The sequence below is a fragment of the Lepidochelys kempii genome, chromosome 11 (genome assembly GCF_965140285.1).
Source record: "Lepidochelys kempii isolate rLepKem1 chromosome 11, rLepKem1.hap1, whole genome shotgun sequence".
Taxonomy (NCBI): domain Eukaryota; kingdom Metazoa; phylum Chordata; order Testudines; family Cheloniidae; genus Lepidochelys; species Lepidochelys kempii.
Window position 1 is genome coordinate 26,541,337 of NC_136390.1, and position 18,334 is coordinate 26,559,670.

The 18,334-nt window shown below is 37.6% G+C and overlaps 1 protein-coding gene across 1 annotated transcript in view; it reads left to right on the forward strand.

The window, feature by feature from the left end:
- KIF5C (kinesin family member 5C) overlaps nt 1-18,334 on the forward strand; it is a 119,594-nt gene that overhangs the window by 58,531 nt on the left and 42,729 nt on the right. The window contains exons 9-12 of the mRNA XM_073305437.1: nt 1,668-1,772; nt 2,155-2,303; nt 7,905-8,053; nt 15,212-15,387. Of these exons, the coding sequence (XP_073161538.1) occupies nt 1,668-1,772; nt 2,155-2,303; nt 7,905-8,053; nt 15,212-15,387 (579 nt within the window). The remainder of the gene's footprint in view (nt 1-1,667; nt 1,773-2,154; nt 2,304-7,904; nt 8,054-15,211; nt 15,388-18,334) is intronic.

Consider the following 18,334-nt stretch of genomic DNA (forward strand, 5'->3'; position numbering starts at 1 on the left):
ATCTATTATTATTATTATTATTAAAAGTCTAGTATGTAGGTAAGAATATTGGCTCAAACTTAATCTGTGACATGTTTGGAGTTCAAGGTCGGGGAAAGCAACAGGTCAGTAGTACTAACTAGAACGAAATGCAAAACACAGCATCTGTAGTTGGTCTTTAATTTGTAATGGAGCAAATTGCAACAATATAATTTTCATGTAACTTGACACATCCTGTATCAGAGCATGTATCTTCATGTTTACTTTAATGGAAGGCCAGGTTTGTTCACTAGCATCTAGAGAAAACTGTTATGGGCATGAGTATAGACTTTCCACCAGTTTTTGTTTGGGTGTGTGTGTGTCATGTAACCTTTCTGTAAGATGTTAGATTGGGCCATTACTGTAGTTTTAATTCAGACATACCCCATTTCCAGTGCTTCCGTTTTTTAGCATATTAGGGTGTTGAGATATTAGTATTCAATACAGTTGATATCGCTGAAGGCTACATATATGTTATTGAGGCTCCCTGCATGATAATTTTCATAACACTGATGGCATAAGCTATTTTTGCTTTCATTTGGATACAGAAAAAATGTTAAGCAGAATGAAATTTATATCTGTTTACTCAGAAGAATGAGCCCAAACAGAATTACAATGGAACAAATCTCCATTTTGTTGCCCAGAATTGATCTGAACATCAAAGAAAATGTTCTTAACATGCAGCCAAAAGGAATGTCTGGTTGCAAATAAATAGTAATAAAAAATTCCTTGGTTAGAAGGATTACTTCAGATCTAATTTAGGACTTTGTTGCATATCTCTGCACTGTCCACCCACACGCTTTGGACTAAAGTATTTGAAAAATAATCAAACATAAATAGCATAGATGGGTGTTCCATAATGGTAATAGACTTTATTTTTTTTTTCACTTTAGAGACAAATGGGTAAAATAAAATGTTGAGTTGCAGTATATTGCATGGTTGGTAAAATAGCCTTCTTCATATATTGGTTGATAATTCTATTGGTGATTGGCAGCAAAAAGCACTTTCACTTAAAGAAATGTATGCATGGATTTATTTTATGTCCATTAGAGAATTCAGAATATTGTTACAGCAGTTTGGAAAATGAGTTCCCAGTTAGCTTCCCCTCATCCTTAAATTCACAGATTTGTGATTTTGTTAAATTGGTTTGGGGGCATTCAGAAGACAACCTGAAATTATGTAGCCTCTCAGTAGGCTAGCCTGTTCATTGGTGGAAAAATTTTTCACTTGTCCGTGAGGTAGCATCCATTTCCCACAGCTGGATGCAGAAGTAATATCAGGCATATATTGTACCTTCAGCGGTACAATTAAAAAGACACATATGGCCTGATCCTACACTTCTTAAAATTCCCATTGAACTCAGTGGTTCCTTTGACCAAGTAAGGACCCACCCATAGACGATGTTTCTACTTTGAGCTAATGGGAAGAGAACCAAGAGAAAGATGGGAAAATGCCATTAAATAGACTTTTTCTAAGATGCTTTAAAAGTATTAGATACATTTTTTAAAATAACTTCTTTAGTTTGAGGGTAACATTTTTTTTCTCTTCCAAGGTTCTGTAACTTTTCCATTGTCTCTTTCTGTATCGTAACATTATTTGCACAAGCCCTCATTGACAGTTTAATCTGACATATTTCTGCTATCTGGTAGGTCAGCAAAACTGGAGCAGAGGGCTCTGTTCTTGATGAAGCTAAAAATATCAATAAGTCTTTGTCTGCTCTGGGCAACGTGATCTCAGCCTTGGCAGAGGGAACTGTAAGTAATCCTTTTTACTTTTTGTGCTACTAAATAATAATAAAAAAAGCTATATTTGTCAATCAGCTTTCTTTACCATGGATACATGAAATAAGCCGACATCTCCATTTAGGAAGGAGAAAGGAGAGTATTAGCTTTGAACTGTAAACTAATATAACACTGTCCTTTTCTACTGAATCTAGAAAGTATAATGAAAACTAACTGCTAATGACTACCAGTTGAACTATTAGCAGGCACAACACATCTTAATAGAATTAAAACAAGTATACCTATGTCACACGTTGCAAACTCAGTAAAGTCTAAATTGTTGGTACCTCGTGCTCTTTCTAATGTGCCTATTAAAAACATTGTTTGAAGAGTAATTTATCTGTCTTTCAATTAGAAAACCCATGTTCCATACCGAGACAGCAAAATGACCCGAATTCTTCAAGACTCCCTAGGTGGGAACTGCAGAACTACCATTGTTATCTGCTGTTCTCCCTCTATCTTCAATGAAGCAGAAACCAAGTCTACCCTAATGTTTGGACAAAGGTGAGTCCACCCAGCATTGGCCTGGACGTTGTTTCTTCTGTCTTCCCGCCCTGGCTGCAGGTTCTGAACCAGCTGAACTGCAGAGTGTTTAGAAGAGAACTATGTTAGGTGGACATTGGTTTTTAAATAGAGGCTTCAGTTTCTGTACAAACTGTAGTTAAAAAAAATTATTTTGTCCTGAAGGATGCTTCAGAAATATAAATGGGAAAGTTGTTCCTTGGATTATAAGAAAAAATAAATCTTACGATGGCAAGAAACTACACTAGTCAAGAGTTCAAAGCTTGTCACTGGAAGGACTAAGCACAGTAGCATCACTTTAAAATGTTATGGAAATGGCAACAGCACTGTGTTTTTCATCCCCGAGCTAACCCAGTAGCCAACTTCTGGTTTTGCTTCATCTAGAGAGCTTTCACTTGAGGCTGCTTTTGAAGCTTTTGAGGTTTAGTTTTCCCTTGAATGACAGCTTGATGTAACTGACGGGACTGCAAAGGAAGCATTTTCTGCTGCCACTTAGAAGGAATATAATGTGGATTTGTGTGTAATGTCTTTTTCAGTAGGTTTATGCATAAATGGGATCTTGCCACTTTTAAAGATCTCTGGAGATGAAGGCAAGGATGAAGCAAAAAGGGTGGAAATGGTCAGAATGAAAATCTTTGTCTCTCACTGGTCCACAAGAAACAGTTCTATGAAGTCCATGGTGGGAGTCTGTAAAAATATGCCAGACTCATTGAATAATTAGTGTTTTTTATTATAATCTATGGAGCCTCTGATACTTTTGGAAATGACTTGCTTTGTGTAGTGTATGACTGATAAACAAAACAATATGTGCTAATAATTGCTCTTTGCAATGTAATTTACTTAACCATTGTATAATATATTGGAATCTCATTTATCTGTCAGAAATTGGGTTATGTTTTTTCAGGTGCACAAACTGCAACAAAACCCACCCTTCTGAAGGAGCATTTTACAGGGGATAGTATAAGAATGTGTAAAGTTTTACCTGGCAACCCTTTATTCATTATGGCCCCATTCCAGCTTCTATTAAAGTTGATAGGAGTTTTGCTATTGACTTCAGTGGGAGAAGGATGGGACCTGTATTTCTTAATCAGTGCCTGATGATGATGCCTTCCTTGCATATAGACAGAAAGGGGCATAAAGAGTGCAATATGTTGGGGTGGGGGAGCAGTGAGGGGGCAAAGGAGGAGGTGAAAAGGCTCACAATTCCTGTCCCCCCCTATGCATTTGGAGCTTTGCTGTGTGGGGCAGTTAGTGGGTGGAGCCAGAGGTGACAGTGAGTGGAGCCATTCTGCAGCACTCTTCTCTTATGGACATTCTGATGCTGCTCCAGTATTAACTTGCCCTTGGCATCTGCTAGGACCCAGACGTGGCAAAGCAGACATGAGCTATGGGAAGCATGACTGACTTCCTGTGAGTTCTGCTGCCATTGGGGAAGGATCTTTGTCCCCTTCCCACTCTGTGGCACCATAAACTGCTCACTTTGAATAGGAGCATGCGGAAGAACTCCCCAGGGAGAATTTTATGGGGGTTTTCATTCTGGGTTTTTGGTGGGAGTGGAACATCTGGCCCATTGTAGTTATGACAAAACTATAATTCAAAAATCACTATAAAATGGAGAAATAGTCGTTTCTATGCTTAGACTGAGGGATTATTAAAGATTTTCTTGTTCATTAATTTTGTTTTCATTTAAACGTATATCATGCAAAAATCAATTACATTTCTTGGAGACATTTGCTCCTTATTGATATGTAATAACTGAGTAGTGAAACTGAGTAAATGCAAATATTAGGATGCAATAATAATAATTATAAAAACATTGCTATGTAATGGATCAGTGGTTGTGGCTTATTGGCTTGAATACTGCCCGGTGTTAGAGACTGGGAGCAGGGAGTTACTGTTAAACAGTATGATGGGGTCACAATGCTGTCAACTTCATACCTGTAATTTTTTCACTTTGAATTCAGTTCATTCTGGCGGTGAATGTTTACACCTCCTCATAACATAACAAAATAAATAGTCCCTATTGCGCCAACTACATCTGTCTGAATAAATTGCTTGTCCCTTTTCCTTTTTGGATAGAGCTTCAGTCCAGTGAAGCAGTAAAATAGGTGCTTAACTTTAAGCATGTGAGTAAATGCTTCATTGGGGCCTCGATGAGGTTAACACTGAGCTGCCTGTTGGTGTGTTCTGACCTTTATCTCTACAAAGTTGGATACCATATAATTTTACAGTTCCGTTTAGGTGACTATAGGTTAACATATTTTTAAAGCTGTAAGAACGTGAAAGGTACTTTCCCTTCATAAACGTGTATTAATCCCCTCTAATATTACTGGAAATGATATGCACATTCACTGTGTGTAGATAGTGCGATATATGTATCAAAACCTCATTTTATACATACATAGCGAAGCTCACTGAACATCTGAAGTCCAATTTCTGTATTTGGATTTTCATCTCTCTGGGATTCAAAAATAGACCTTATGTTCAGAAGGCAAATGAGTTTTTAGAAACTGTATGACTTAGCACAGCTTGGCTAACGAGAGCCTTAATTTCTGCTGCATGAATAATAGATGCAGTGCTGTGAATTTGTTTCACTTACTATGTCATATGTAAAACTAGAAATAACAAAGTATCGTGCTAAAAACGCTAAGTATTTTTCTAGGAGGGGGAATTTTAGGGGCAATTTTATCTCAAGATATGTTTTATTTTTTGCAAAAAGAAAAGGAGTACTTGTGGCACCTTAGAGACTAACCAATTTATTTGAGCATGAGCTTTCGTGAGCTACAGCTCACTTCATCGGATGCATACCGTGGAAACTGCAGTAGACATTATATATACACAGAGACCATGAAACAATACCCCCTCCCACCCCACTGTCCTGCTGGTAATAGCTTATCTAAAGTGATCATCAAATTGGGCCATTTCCAGCACAAATCCAGGTTTTCTCACCCTCCCCCCCAACTCAATCTCCTGCTGGTAATAGCCCATCCAAAGTGACCATTCTCTTCACAATGTGTATGATAATCAAGGTGGGTCATTTCCAGCACATATCCAGGTTCTCTCACTCCCTCACCCCCCTCCAAAAAAACCACACACACAAACGCACTCTCCTGCTGGTAATAGCTTATCAAAAGTGACCATTCTCCCTACAATGTGCATGATAATCAAGGTGGGCCATTTCCAGCACAAATCCAGGTTTTCTCATACCCCCACCCCCATACAAACTCACTCTCCTTGTGCTGGAAATGGCCCAACTTGATGATCACTTTAGATAAGATATTACCAGCAGGACAGTGGGGTGGGAGGGGGTATTGTTTCGTGGTCTCTGTGTGTATATAATGTTTACTGCAGTTTCCACGGTATGCATCCGATGAAGTGAGCTGTAGCTCACGAAAGCTCATGCTCAAATAAATTGGTTTGTCTCTAAGGTGCCACAAGTACTCCTTTTCTTTTTGCAAAGACCGACTAACACGGCTGTTACTCTGAAACCTGTTTTATTTTTTATCATATATAATATTTCTTATTTAGGGCCAGGATGCCGGCCCGGCTGTGGGTAATGTGAAAGAGGGCTTCAGGATTTTTTTGTTATCAACCACGCTTTTAGAATCACCTAATGGAGCCATGAAGAAAGTTTGTTAAAAGAATTGTGATAATCAGGCTTTTCAGCTAATAATTAGCCTGTGTCTCTGGGCTAGTCATTGGAAGTAATCTATTTAGAAAAGTAGTTTCTTTATCAGCTCTTCTGCATATGTGCTTTTATACACTGCATCTTTTGATTGTTAAATTGCTTGTCCTAGGTGTATTTAATATTCCTTTGCTTTAAGTTTGTTTAACCTGATACTGTTGCCTTCACTCTGATCGGCTCAATAGATGAGCAATCCAAGGGCAGTCAACACTGTAGCTTGACTAACTAGAGCTGGTGATATTTGTGTGGCGAACAGTAAATTCACTGAAAACTGCATTTTTTTTTCCATGTCACTGAAACTATTTGCTAATTTGAGTTGAATTTATTAAATAGTTTCAGGTGAAAAAAATTGGGGATTTTTTTAAAATCTAAACTGCGTGTTTTGACAATTTTGAAATGTTTTGACTTTTCATTTCAAAATGGCATTTTGTTTCTAAGTTTAGATTTTTTATTTAAAGTAAAAAAAAAAAAAACCCACCTGAAAATGATCCAAAATAAAACAAAAAAACTGACATTTATATATGGTTGAACAAAATGTTTTCTTTGACCCAAAACAATTTTGTACCCCTTCTCGTGAGGAAAAAACAAAAAAATTGATTTGAACCTAAAATTGAATTTTTAATTTTTCACTTTGGCCCCCAAACTGAAAAATCAGTTATTCGCTCTGTTCTATTCCTAACTCATTTTATTTTTAGAAAATATATATTCAAAAGCAGATGCCCTGCTAATTCTTCTGCATGTTTTGGGTGGTGAGTTGTGTGGGGATTTTTTTGTGCAAAACTGCAATCCCTGCTGGGGTAAAATAATTGCAACTGAATCAACTTCATTCATTGTTACTGTTGATATATGTATTAGGGTTTTGCTTACTTCCTACTCTAACAGTATAATAAGGCTTGTAGTTTTGTTTATGCTTTTCTAGGGCACACAAAGGCTTTTGGATATTGAGTACCAACAATTTAAACATTTATTAGTATTATTGGCCTGTATCCCTCTTGGAGCACATCAGGCAGGATCTCTCAAGTTCAGCAGTTTTGGCCCTGGTCAGTAATCTCGATGGGAGACACCCTCGGAAAGGCCAGCGTTCTTCATGCACTTGTGCTGTGATTTTAATAATTTAATCATTTCTGAGACAGTGCCACACTATGGCTTTAGGGGGGGGCAGCATTCCATGGACGGAGGCAGCTTTAGAGGGGAAGTAGTGTTATCCATTTTTACGAGCTGTGGTCATTAAAGATTTTTTTTCTCTCTTTTTGAGAGAACAGGGTTAGCCATGACATCCCAACCACATTACAGTTTGGGTAATTACATTCTGCCTACTTAAACTCCCTCTGCAAATTCAGCTGGATCTAATATTTTTGTGCTAAAGTGGTACACAGTGTTACTTTATACTGTCCAAGGTGAATCACAAAATTTATATTAAAATCTGTTCCTAACTCTACATGCAGAATCCTTCTTCTAACCAAGCTGTGGGAGAGAATTCTTCACAGACATGAGTTTTAACTAAATTGAAGAAAATTAAGGCAAAACTTTCTGGTGCTGAACACCTCCCACAGCATGGTTTTTTTTTGTTTTGTTTTTTTTGGGGGGGTGTGTTAATTTAAAAGGGATTTTTTTGAACTTCTGTACCTCAAAGTGGATCTTCTTTTTGAGACTTGACCCCTTTACTAACCAGTTTGCTGTATTTGCTATATGAAAATGTTCATATTTAAGCTCCAAGAAGCCAAGGTGTTTAAGAGAAGAATGAACTGTGGCATTGTACTTTATTTCCTAAGGTGCAGGCATTCAGTTTTTTGGTTCTGTTTTTTTAAATCTGAATCCTTGCTATGTCACACTGAGAGAAATAATGTGATGAAAACAATTTAATCACTTGTTTTCATGCCTTCCTTATTATTGCTCAGAGCCAAGACTATTAAGAACACAGTTTCTGTGAATCTAGAGCTGACTGCAGAAGAATGGAAGAAAAAGTATGAGAAGGAAAAAGACAAAAACAAGAGTTTGAAGAATGTTATCCAGCATCTGGAGATGGAACTGAATAGGTGGAGAAATGGTAAGAAACAGTGAAACAAAATATGTATTTATTTTTAATTCTAGATGTTTAAATCTTTCTTTGAATTGCAAAACAGTCATACAAGTTTTCAACACACAAATACAAAATTTCCAAATGATGATGAACTATACTGAACTGGTAAAAGACACTTCCATGATAAATGATTATTCAGTCTACTAGGTTCATATATATAATACAGAACCAGAAAAAATGGAACATTGGGGTACCAAGGTGGCTAGTGAGTTAGTTCACTAGTCTCACCTCATGAAGACTGGGTTTGAGTTGCCATAACTAAAAATTAGTTGCATCACCATTAGACCGCAAACTATTGACCTGCTGTATTATTTGCCATAACTAGCAGGTTTTTTTGCTCAGAGAAATACAAGCACTGGAATAGGAAATAATAAATCAGGATTGAATTGGAGTGACAGTTGTATAAGGAAATTTGCACAGCATCTGTCTGCATTGTACTAGTCTCAGAACAGTACTAAACATTCACTTTCATGAGTACCTAATTTCACCATAGTGTCTTTGGAAGAACTTTAAAGCCTTTGAGTTTGGGGATGGATGTGCATAGAAGCTTAATTCATGTATTGCTGCATCTTCTGCCTTTTTTTTACTGATGTTGCTTACCACTTTGAATCACTGTGCTAAAGCAGAATAATTCCTTTCAAGATTACCATTCTGCAAAGTTGGCCATTTTAATGGCTCCTTAGAATCTTTAGATCACTTTTTGCCCTTGGGGGGTATGTCTACACTGCAATTAAAACCCATGGCTGGCCTGGACTAGTGGACGAAGGGGCTGCTTAATTGCATTGTAGATATTCTGACTCAGACTGGAGTCGAGGTGAGAGGGTCACAGAGCTCAGGCTGCAGCTAGAGCCCATATTTCTATATCTCAGTTAAACAGCCCCCACAAGCTCAAGCTGGCTGGCCTGTGCCAGCCATGGGTGTCTAACTGCAGTGTAGACATATCCTTTGTGACTGCAGGTGCCTTCATTGCCCTTACGGGGAACAGCAGCCATAGCTGCCTCTGTGCTTATCTCAGTATCAGAGGTGGTCACAATCTCTTCTAAGGGTTTGAGAGAGGACAGAGATGATATTCTTAAAAAGCTAGCTTGTCACTTTCCCAAGCCGATCCAGTTCAGGGTAGATAAAACAGAGGAGGTATTTACTTGAAGTTATAATAGACCAGAGGTGCCAAACCCTTCCATGATAAGGGCCATATTTTACAGAGAGAGTCTCATGAACAATCTGCTTCCTCCTCTTCATGAGTATGTGGTCTGCTTCCCTCTCATTTATGATTGCATAGTGTCTGTGGCAACTATAACATTGCTTATGCAGAAAAGTAGTATTACGGAAGTATATATTTTTAGGTTTCAGAGTAACAGCCGTGTTAGTCTGTATTCGCAAAAAGAAAAGGAGTACTTGTGGCACCTCAGAGACTAACCAATTTATTTGAGCATAAGCTTTCGTGAGCTACAGCTCACTTCATCGGATGCATACTGTGGAAAGTGTAGAAGATCTTTTATATACACAAAGCATGAAAAAATACCTCCCCCCACCCCACTCTCCTGCTGGCAATAGCTTATCTAAAGTGACCACTCTCCTTACAATGTGTATGATAATCAAGGTGGGCCATTTCCAGCACAAATCCAGGGTTTAACAAGAACGTCTGAGGGGGGGTTAGGAAAAAACAAGGGGAAATAGGTTACCTTGCATAATGACTTAGCCACTCCCAGTCTCTATTCAAGTGTGTGTTGTAAATGGCTTGTTTAGTTTTAGTGAAGTCCAGCCACGAGGAAGTTTGTGTGGAAGGTTGGTTTTTTATGAGAGTATCCATTTTTGAGAGCTCATTCTTAATCTTTCCCTGTTTGCTGTAGAGGATGTTGATCAGGTGATTCTGCAGTTTCTTTGAGAGCGTGTGGCACAAGCTGTCAGCATAGTCTGTGTGGTATGTAGATTGTAATGGATTTTTTACCTTCAGTCTTTTTGGTACGATGTCCATCTGTTTGCATTTGGAAAGGAAGATGATGTCTGTCTGTATCTGTACAAGTTTTTTCATGCAGTTGATAGATTTCCATTCCATACGGCTAAATGCAGTGCCCACGAACATGATACAGTTCTGTGGTGACCTAGAATCCTATTTTCGACGTCTCCGACTCAAGGAATATTTCCAACATACCTCTGAACAACATACTAATCCACAGAGACCTCCCTACCAACACTACAGAAAGAAGGATTCTAGGTGGACTCCTCCTGAAGGTCGAAACAGCAGACTGTGATATATGCCAGCAATGCCCCTCTGCCATATACATTGGTCAAACTGGACAGTCTCTACGTAAAAGAATAAGTGGACACAAATCAGATGTCAAGAATTATAACATTCATAAACCAATTGGAGAACACTTCAATCTCTCTGGTCATGCGATTACAGACATGAAAGTTGCAATTCTTCAACAAAAAAACTTCAAATCCAGACTCCAGCGAGAAACTGTTGAATTGGAATTCATTTGCAAATTGGATACAATTAACTTAGGCTTGAATAGAGACTGGGAGTGGCTAAGTCATTATGCAAGGTAACCGATTTCCCCTTGTTTTTTCCTAACCCCCCCTCAGACGTTCTTGTTAAACCCTGGATTTGTGCTGGAAATGGCCCAACTTGATTATCATACACATTGTAAGGAGAGTGATCACTTTAGATAAGCTATTAGCAGCAGGAGAGTGGGGTGGGGGGAGGTATTTTTTCATGCTTTGTGTATATAAAAGATCTTCTACACTTTCCACAGTATGCATCCGATGAAGTGAGCTGTAGCTCACGAAAGCTTATGCTCAAATAAATTGGTTAGTCTCTGAGGTGCCACAAGTACTCCTTTTCTTTTTATATATTTTTAGTGTCTCTTAATGCTGTTTAGCAGTTGAAAAAATTAGGAGGAGGAGTCCATGAACCACAATTTTAGGAGCCTATATAAGCAATACTAATTATTGCAGGTTGGATTTTTTTTTTTAAAGTTTCAGGTCTCTATTGCGCACTTTAGGAACATATGTAATACAGAACTAAATCTTAAAACATAAAAAAACAAAACAACCCCTAGTCTAAATAATCAATATTGCTTTAAGTTATCATACTTAACAAACATCTAATTAATGGCACCTTCCACCTCATAGCAACAGAACTGCTGACCATCAGGCTGTAACTACTTGCAGCCAAACCTAGTAATGCCTGCCATTGTCTGGTTCATCCTAGTCTAGCCTCCACCAGTTTAGCTCATTTCCCGGAATGGTAGAAATCCCCTGATTCTTTAACACTCAGATGAAATGTTCATGCTCCTGGAAATCCATAGAGGCAAGGAAGATCCTAGTGTTCAACAAAGCTTAAAAAAAATCCTACATACAGATACATGTAATATTGGAATTGGACATGTTGGTAATCCCTCTCATGCTCACGCTTGTCTGTAATAACTTTTTAGGACAAGATCATTTTCTGCATTTGGAGTTGATAAAAACACCCAGATGGGGCAAAATATTGGTATTGATTTTTTGTGTGTGTATGTGAAGCAAGATCTGAAAAGTCTTTTGTTTAATTTTAACCTTAAAATTTGGTATGTGCCAATGGCTTTTCTCAAAAGAAATGAAGGAATTTGTGATTAAATGATTTTGTCTTTGTTAACCACTAAATTGAATTAATTTACTACAAGTGAACACAATTTCAGGTAATTTTTCTAGAGCATAAATGGTCATATGATAGCTGCAATTATACAGTAGCTTGTCTATGAATGGAAAATTATATTTTTAATTTATTTGTTACTACAATGTTCAATTAAGTTCATCTGGAGTAACTGGGCTGTTGTAGTCATGAAATCATAGAGCATTTACTTGGTAAATAACTGTGGAAATTTATAAACAGAAAATGTAATGTTAAGATTTTTTTTTCCTGTAAGAGATCTTCTTTAATGTGGTTTTCACTGTGGTTTGTTACAAAATAATTAAACTACCATAATAACAATACATACAACTATTATAAGGCATCTAGCTCCAAAGTCTGTTTTCAATTAAACCAGTGTAAATCTGAAGTAACTGCACTGAAGTTAGTGATTTGCTTTAGACTTACACTGGTACAGCTGAAAGCAGACATTGGCCTCTGGAATGGCTATCACTAATTGCACAGAGCTCTGTTCTCTTCCAGTGTACCAACAGCTTCTGGAAGTAAAAAGCTGCACAGCAAACTTTTGAGCTAGACCAATTATTTCAGCTGGCAAGACTGCAAGCAGTTTACAATATGTTTCATAAGTAATAAAATTCACATAGGGTCACGGGAAGGCACAGAAGAGGAGATACAAACATTTATAAAGGATCTTATTAATTTCTCACCTTTATTTTAATTTTTAATCACTATTTTCCAGCATGGAATTCTACTTTATGGTGCATCTAATATAGCTGGATATCTCCTTGGTGTGAGCTTGTCATTAGAATAAGCAATCTGTTAGAACTGCATTAGAGACTGTCAGTCTGATCACCCGCCTGCCCTCCTGTGGCTTTCAGATGGAATTTCTGTGGAGATCAGTAAAAGTGTTGCTCTGAGTAGCACAAAGAGTGGAATTGCTATTCCATTCTCTGTGTAGGGTTCGGTTCATGTAGGGGGAGAGAAGGTAATTTGGTTGGTAGTTTTTGTATTTGAAATTTCAGCATGTAAATGCCAATTTATAGGATTTTATCTACTCCAGCATTCTGACAAATAGTGACATTTTGACAAATAGTTAACTGTGACTATCTTTACTTAATACTTGACTGCAGTTTTTTTCTTCTTAAAAATAAACTGTAATTCTGGGGAAGACCACTTGAATGGGGTCATTACAAAAATTTTTTTTTTTTACTTCAGCCAAATCCTGTGTGTTTATGCAGCTAGTAATCGAAAGGTTAATTTGTATGCTACATACAAAAAACGCTGATAGTCTGAAGTAAATGCACACCAGTGATTTGGCATGGACAGATATGAAAATCTTTGAATTTGTGGTCAGAAGATAGGTCAATTACACTCATTTTGAACATCATATGTAAAATCTTCTATGGGAAGAGGCAACTGCTTTTGATTTTGATGAAAGCAGGAGAAATCAAACCTTTCTGTTTATATAAATGCTCTCTTTCCCCAGGTGTTGTTAGTGGCTGTATTCCTTATTACAGTCAACTGACTGCAATGATAGGTTTCTTGGGCCATCTCTAGAGACTCAGGCCACTTCCGTGCAGGGAATATTTCTCCATTAGTGCAGTGAAATTGCCATGGAGACAGTTTGCCTGGTGTTGGGTCTTGTGTAGTGCTGGGAATTTATAATCTCCTAATATGCTTGTATGTTTGATTCTATGTTTGTTAAATGTAACTTTCCAAATCTCCTTTCCATCCTAGAGGGACAGTAGCATTTTAGAAAAGGGAACACAGATGCATGGCTGTACGCAGAGTAACCAGTTCTTACAGAAAACTGTCTCCTTTTATTTTTTTTCTTAATGTATGCACTTTCTCACCCCCAATTCTGTCTCACTGGCCTGGCCTAGAAGCAGATTAACTGCATTCAGAAATATATTATTGGCTATCTGTCTGACCTTCTGAATAGCATTGTTTGGTGGAAGGCTCCGTAAAAGGTGACTTTCTCTCCAAATGAAGCTGTAGTCGAAACAAAGATGTGTGCACAAATCCCACTGAAGTCAGTCAGCGCCAATTAAGTGTGCACATACCCAAGGACAGAATTTGACTTGTGTATTCTAGTAAGAAGGATAATGTCATATAGTTTTAAGACCCAAATTTCGGTGGTGGTGGTTTTTCCACACAAAGCAATATGAATGGAAAAGTTTGACTTTTTAAAAACCAAAAAAAGAAAATTAAAATGTTTGAACTTTTTTTTGTAGAGGTTACTTACACATCTTGGGAACCCAAACGTGACAGCACTGTTCTAGTTCCCAAGGGCCAAAAAGTATCTGCTTTCATTGTTTAATATGAGCGAAATGCAAAAGCTAAATCAATAGCATAAATGGTGAAAAATAAATTATATTTAACATTTTCAGTATTAATCATATAAAGTGATATCAGCAATGTATACCAGGAATATTTTTAATGTTGGATTTCTATGGTGCTTGATTTTCATGTTATATGTTTAATAATTTTGTTATTTTTTTAAAGCTTGAAAATTTTATTTTCTCACTAAATTTGATTACAGCTGGGAAATATTGATCATTGCACTCCCAAGCCCTGTTCTTTCTCCCAGGGCTGAATTACCATGTCTCCTTTTGTTTTGTTACATTTGCGTTATTTACTTGTTTACCTAGCAGCATTATGGATAGTGTCTGCACAGTTGACAGGAGTGACTGCTAGTTATTTCATCTATGGAACAACAATATCGTAGGCTCTCACTTAAACTGTAGCTATTCTCTCGATTTAAAAAAACCTTCATGCAGAATAGTGGAATTTAACCTTCCCAAACCCCATACAATACACACAGTATTTACCAACTACAGGAGTGTTTCCACCAGATTATAATGAACATCAATTCAATTTTTGGCATTAACTACTTGCCTGTTCCTTTTCAATGAATTGCAAGAGACTAGTAATTGGAATGCACATATGTTTTTGTAAAGAAAATATTGTTCAGAGAAAATTCTTCGGAAGAAAAAAGTTTAAGAACATCATATCTAGTTTTATTCTGCCACTGCATACCAATCTAAATCATTCCACTTTAGATGCCCAGAGTTACAATTGCATGTTGCTTTTTGCTGTTTCAGTCTCTGTGACTGTATTGGAACTTTGCTGTTTTCATGCAACTGTTTTGATCTTTGTATTCCTATAGCAATACGTAGGGGTGGGAAGGAGAGGACAGCAGGAAAATGGGGAAAATAGATATTTAAGCCTAATATTTTAAAATGAGTCTGATTTTTTTTTTGTCTCTTACTTACATCATTCCTCCTCCTAATTACCAGTGTGGGGTGTGGCCATACCATCCGTGAATCTGACTTAATACCTGTTTTTATGATCTCTTCTGTCTAGCTCCTTTGACTTGTGCTAGAGACCAGTCTGACAGCTGAGTTCCTGGCCTCTTGTTTTCAGAACTGCCTCTATTTCCCATGGATTCTAATAACATGCTTCCTGCAACTGTTTCTTCTCTGCCACTGCAGGAGAAGCAGTGCCTGAGGATGAGCAGATCAGTGCTAAGGAGCAGAAAAATTTGGAGCCCTGTGACAACACACCCATCATTGACAACATTGCACCTGTTGTTGCCAGCATCTCAACTGAGGAGAAGCAGAAATACGATGAAGAGATTACCAGTCTCTACAGACAGCTGGACGACAAGGTCTGGAAATTGTTTCTTTGAGTCTATTCTAAGTACATAAACTGTTTCCAACAGTCAATGGGTACATGTACCCAGCTGTTTCATTATCAGTGCTGTATCCTTCCCAAACTTCAAGCTGTTGTCCCTTCTATTTACTATTTAGAATAGGCCTACACTCCATCTTCACAGCTTGGGAGGGACGTGCACGGCTGCCTACCCTCACAGTGGTGAGAGGCACCTTTGAGGCTGCCCCTCTCCACAGGTGAGGGGGCTGTTGGCTTACTTCAGTTTTTTATATAGTTTTAAGAAACATTTTCTCTGCTATATACTTTTGTTTAAACTAGTCTCTGTGTGTGTTCTTGGCTTGTAGCCATAGCCTAATTGCCTTCAGTTTTCTTCCTCAAAGTTGCTCATTTTCAGTCTAACCATAGTATGGAACTGTTTGAACTGCTTTAGGGATTTCTCTGTGTTGTGTATAGGAACTTTTATGTTCTTACCGCTGTTACTCTTGAGTGTCTCTGTTTATGGTAAATACTGGTCCTATGGATTATTTTTTCCCCTTATGCAGTCCCACTGTGACTATAACTGCACAGAATAGTAAACAGACTTTGACTTTTCTATTATTGGTTAATCATCCTAAAAACAGTAAGCTCATCTGATATCTACAGCTTGATATTTAATACTCACTAGCTGATATGAAAATAGAACAGGGGAGAGAGCCTTCCAGCCCTGTTTGATTTTTTTTTTTTTTTTTAAACATCTAGTGAATTTTGGCACCAGAGCCATATAATTGAAACTCACTAAACCTCTACCAATCCTCCATTTTACATAATTACTCAGTGTGGAGGTCACAGATTTTCTATATTTTCATTTTGAGCCCCATGAATTTTCTTTCTGGGTGGGTAGGAAGCAATCCAGGATTCGAAGTCCCACCACCAGATCTCCTGTATCCATCTATTTTACTCCACAGTTTCTTCATGTATGTCTCTATACAGCTCTCATTGAAGTCTATGGAAAGATAGACATTAATTTGTAAGGGCCTGTCCCCCTTCCTCCTGAATCCCTCACCTTTTCCAGGAGATCCAGAACCCACATCAGTTATCTACCACCTCATCTCAACATTATTTAGGAGCAGGCAGGGGTGGGAGGGGAAGAGAGCATGAGATACAAATGTTAAATTAAAATTTAATAAGTAAAATCTGAGACCATCCTTTAGGTCTTCTAATGCATCTTGTCTATCTATGTCAGTCTCCTAGAATGCAAGTACCTTGAGACAGGAGTCTTTTATTTGTCTTGTTCAGGTACAATACATTATCAGTACTTCTCAAATATATGATAGAGGAATTTATTGGGCACCTATCATTCTGAATAGGTGGGCTTGGGTGACAAAATCTCCCGAACAGAAATATTTTCTTTTAACTATAACATATATATTAGGAGTGCCAAAAGATAAGAACATTTTGGCAAAAACTGATGATTGCTTAAAAATATTCCTGAATCAAAACTTCATTTTAACTCATGTATTTTTTCATCAGGGTTGTTCAACACAAATGGAAAATCATGCCTAAAAAGCTGCATTGGCTCTCTGTCTGCTGATAGCTAAAATCTGTTGGACTCAGGAGAGCACAGGGACTGCACTTGTCTCTGAGTCCTGAATGCAGTGGGAGAGAGTGTTAGGGCTACTTGAACATGTGCTTTCCATTGTGCTCTTGTCCTTGGACAAGAACCATGCACAGTCTGACCCCAGAAATATCAAGCAGTGTTTTAATCCTTGATTTGATTTTCAAAATACCATCTGAGCTGCTTGGTGAAATTGCAGATATTCGACATAGCTTATCAAGAGGTAAAAATTCTAGTCATAAAGTACTTAACTACTTACTCTCCCCGTCCCCTCTAAAGCCACACAGGCTATATTATTATTCAGAGGACTAACTGTAGATTGTTGTAGTCACTTGCACTTTTTTTGAGATTTATTTCTCCAGGAAATATAGGAATGCACAATTCAATCCATTATTACACGATTGTAGGGAATATGAAGGGTGGTGATTTTCCCTAATATAAAAACAAGACTTTCCCATTTATAACTCTCAAGAACCCACATTTTATGTTTACAGGAAATCTGAAAGACCATTTTAAGTGTTGGGAGTGAAGTGTCCTATATACTATACTTGATAGCTAGCCTTGCCATCAGAAATCAATCTATTGTTTAGGATGGCTGCCAGTAAAATTCAGAATTCTGATGGACTCCGATGGGGCACAAAAGCAGTCACTTCGATGCTGAGTTGCTTTACAGATAGACATCCCTTTTCACAAGAATGGATGAGAGCGACTTTGTCAGCTGCCAGGATTGACCTGTCTATCTGAATCCATGCTTTTAGAGAATATATTCAGTGGAGTCTGACACCTCTCTTCTACTTCTGCATTCAACAACAATTTCTAGCCCTGAGGATATTGCCTTAACTAAAAACCTGAAATGTCAATAGAATTGCAGTATCCACACAAAGGTGGATAATGTTTCCTTCAAGGTCTTTGATATGGAAGGAAAGAAATAAATGTAACAAAGTGTACCCATGTTTTATGATGTATTTTTTTTTAATGAAGTTCAGGACTGGTCCTAGTTCTTGTTTAATAAACCTACCTCTAATCCATTTCCATTCAGAATAGAGTGGCAGACATTTTTATAAAATAATATCTATATTATCACAGCTAAATTAAACTTTTGAACATCAAACATTTACAGTGAAACTGCTGACTGATCTTTCCCTATAAAAGCACCTCCATTTTGGAGTCACCAGGATTGTCAAGATTTTGGAACTCTTTCAGTGTAAGGAGGGAGAGACGAGATATAAATGTGTGTTTGGAAAAGCCCTTAATTGGAGTCTACAACCATAGCACTGAATATCTTGTTGTGTTATGTAATTACAAATTGACTAACACTGGTTTGTTTGCTTGATGCAGTTACTGCCAT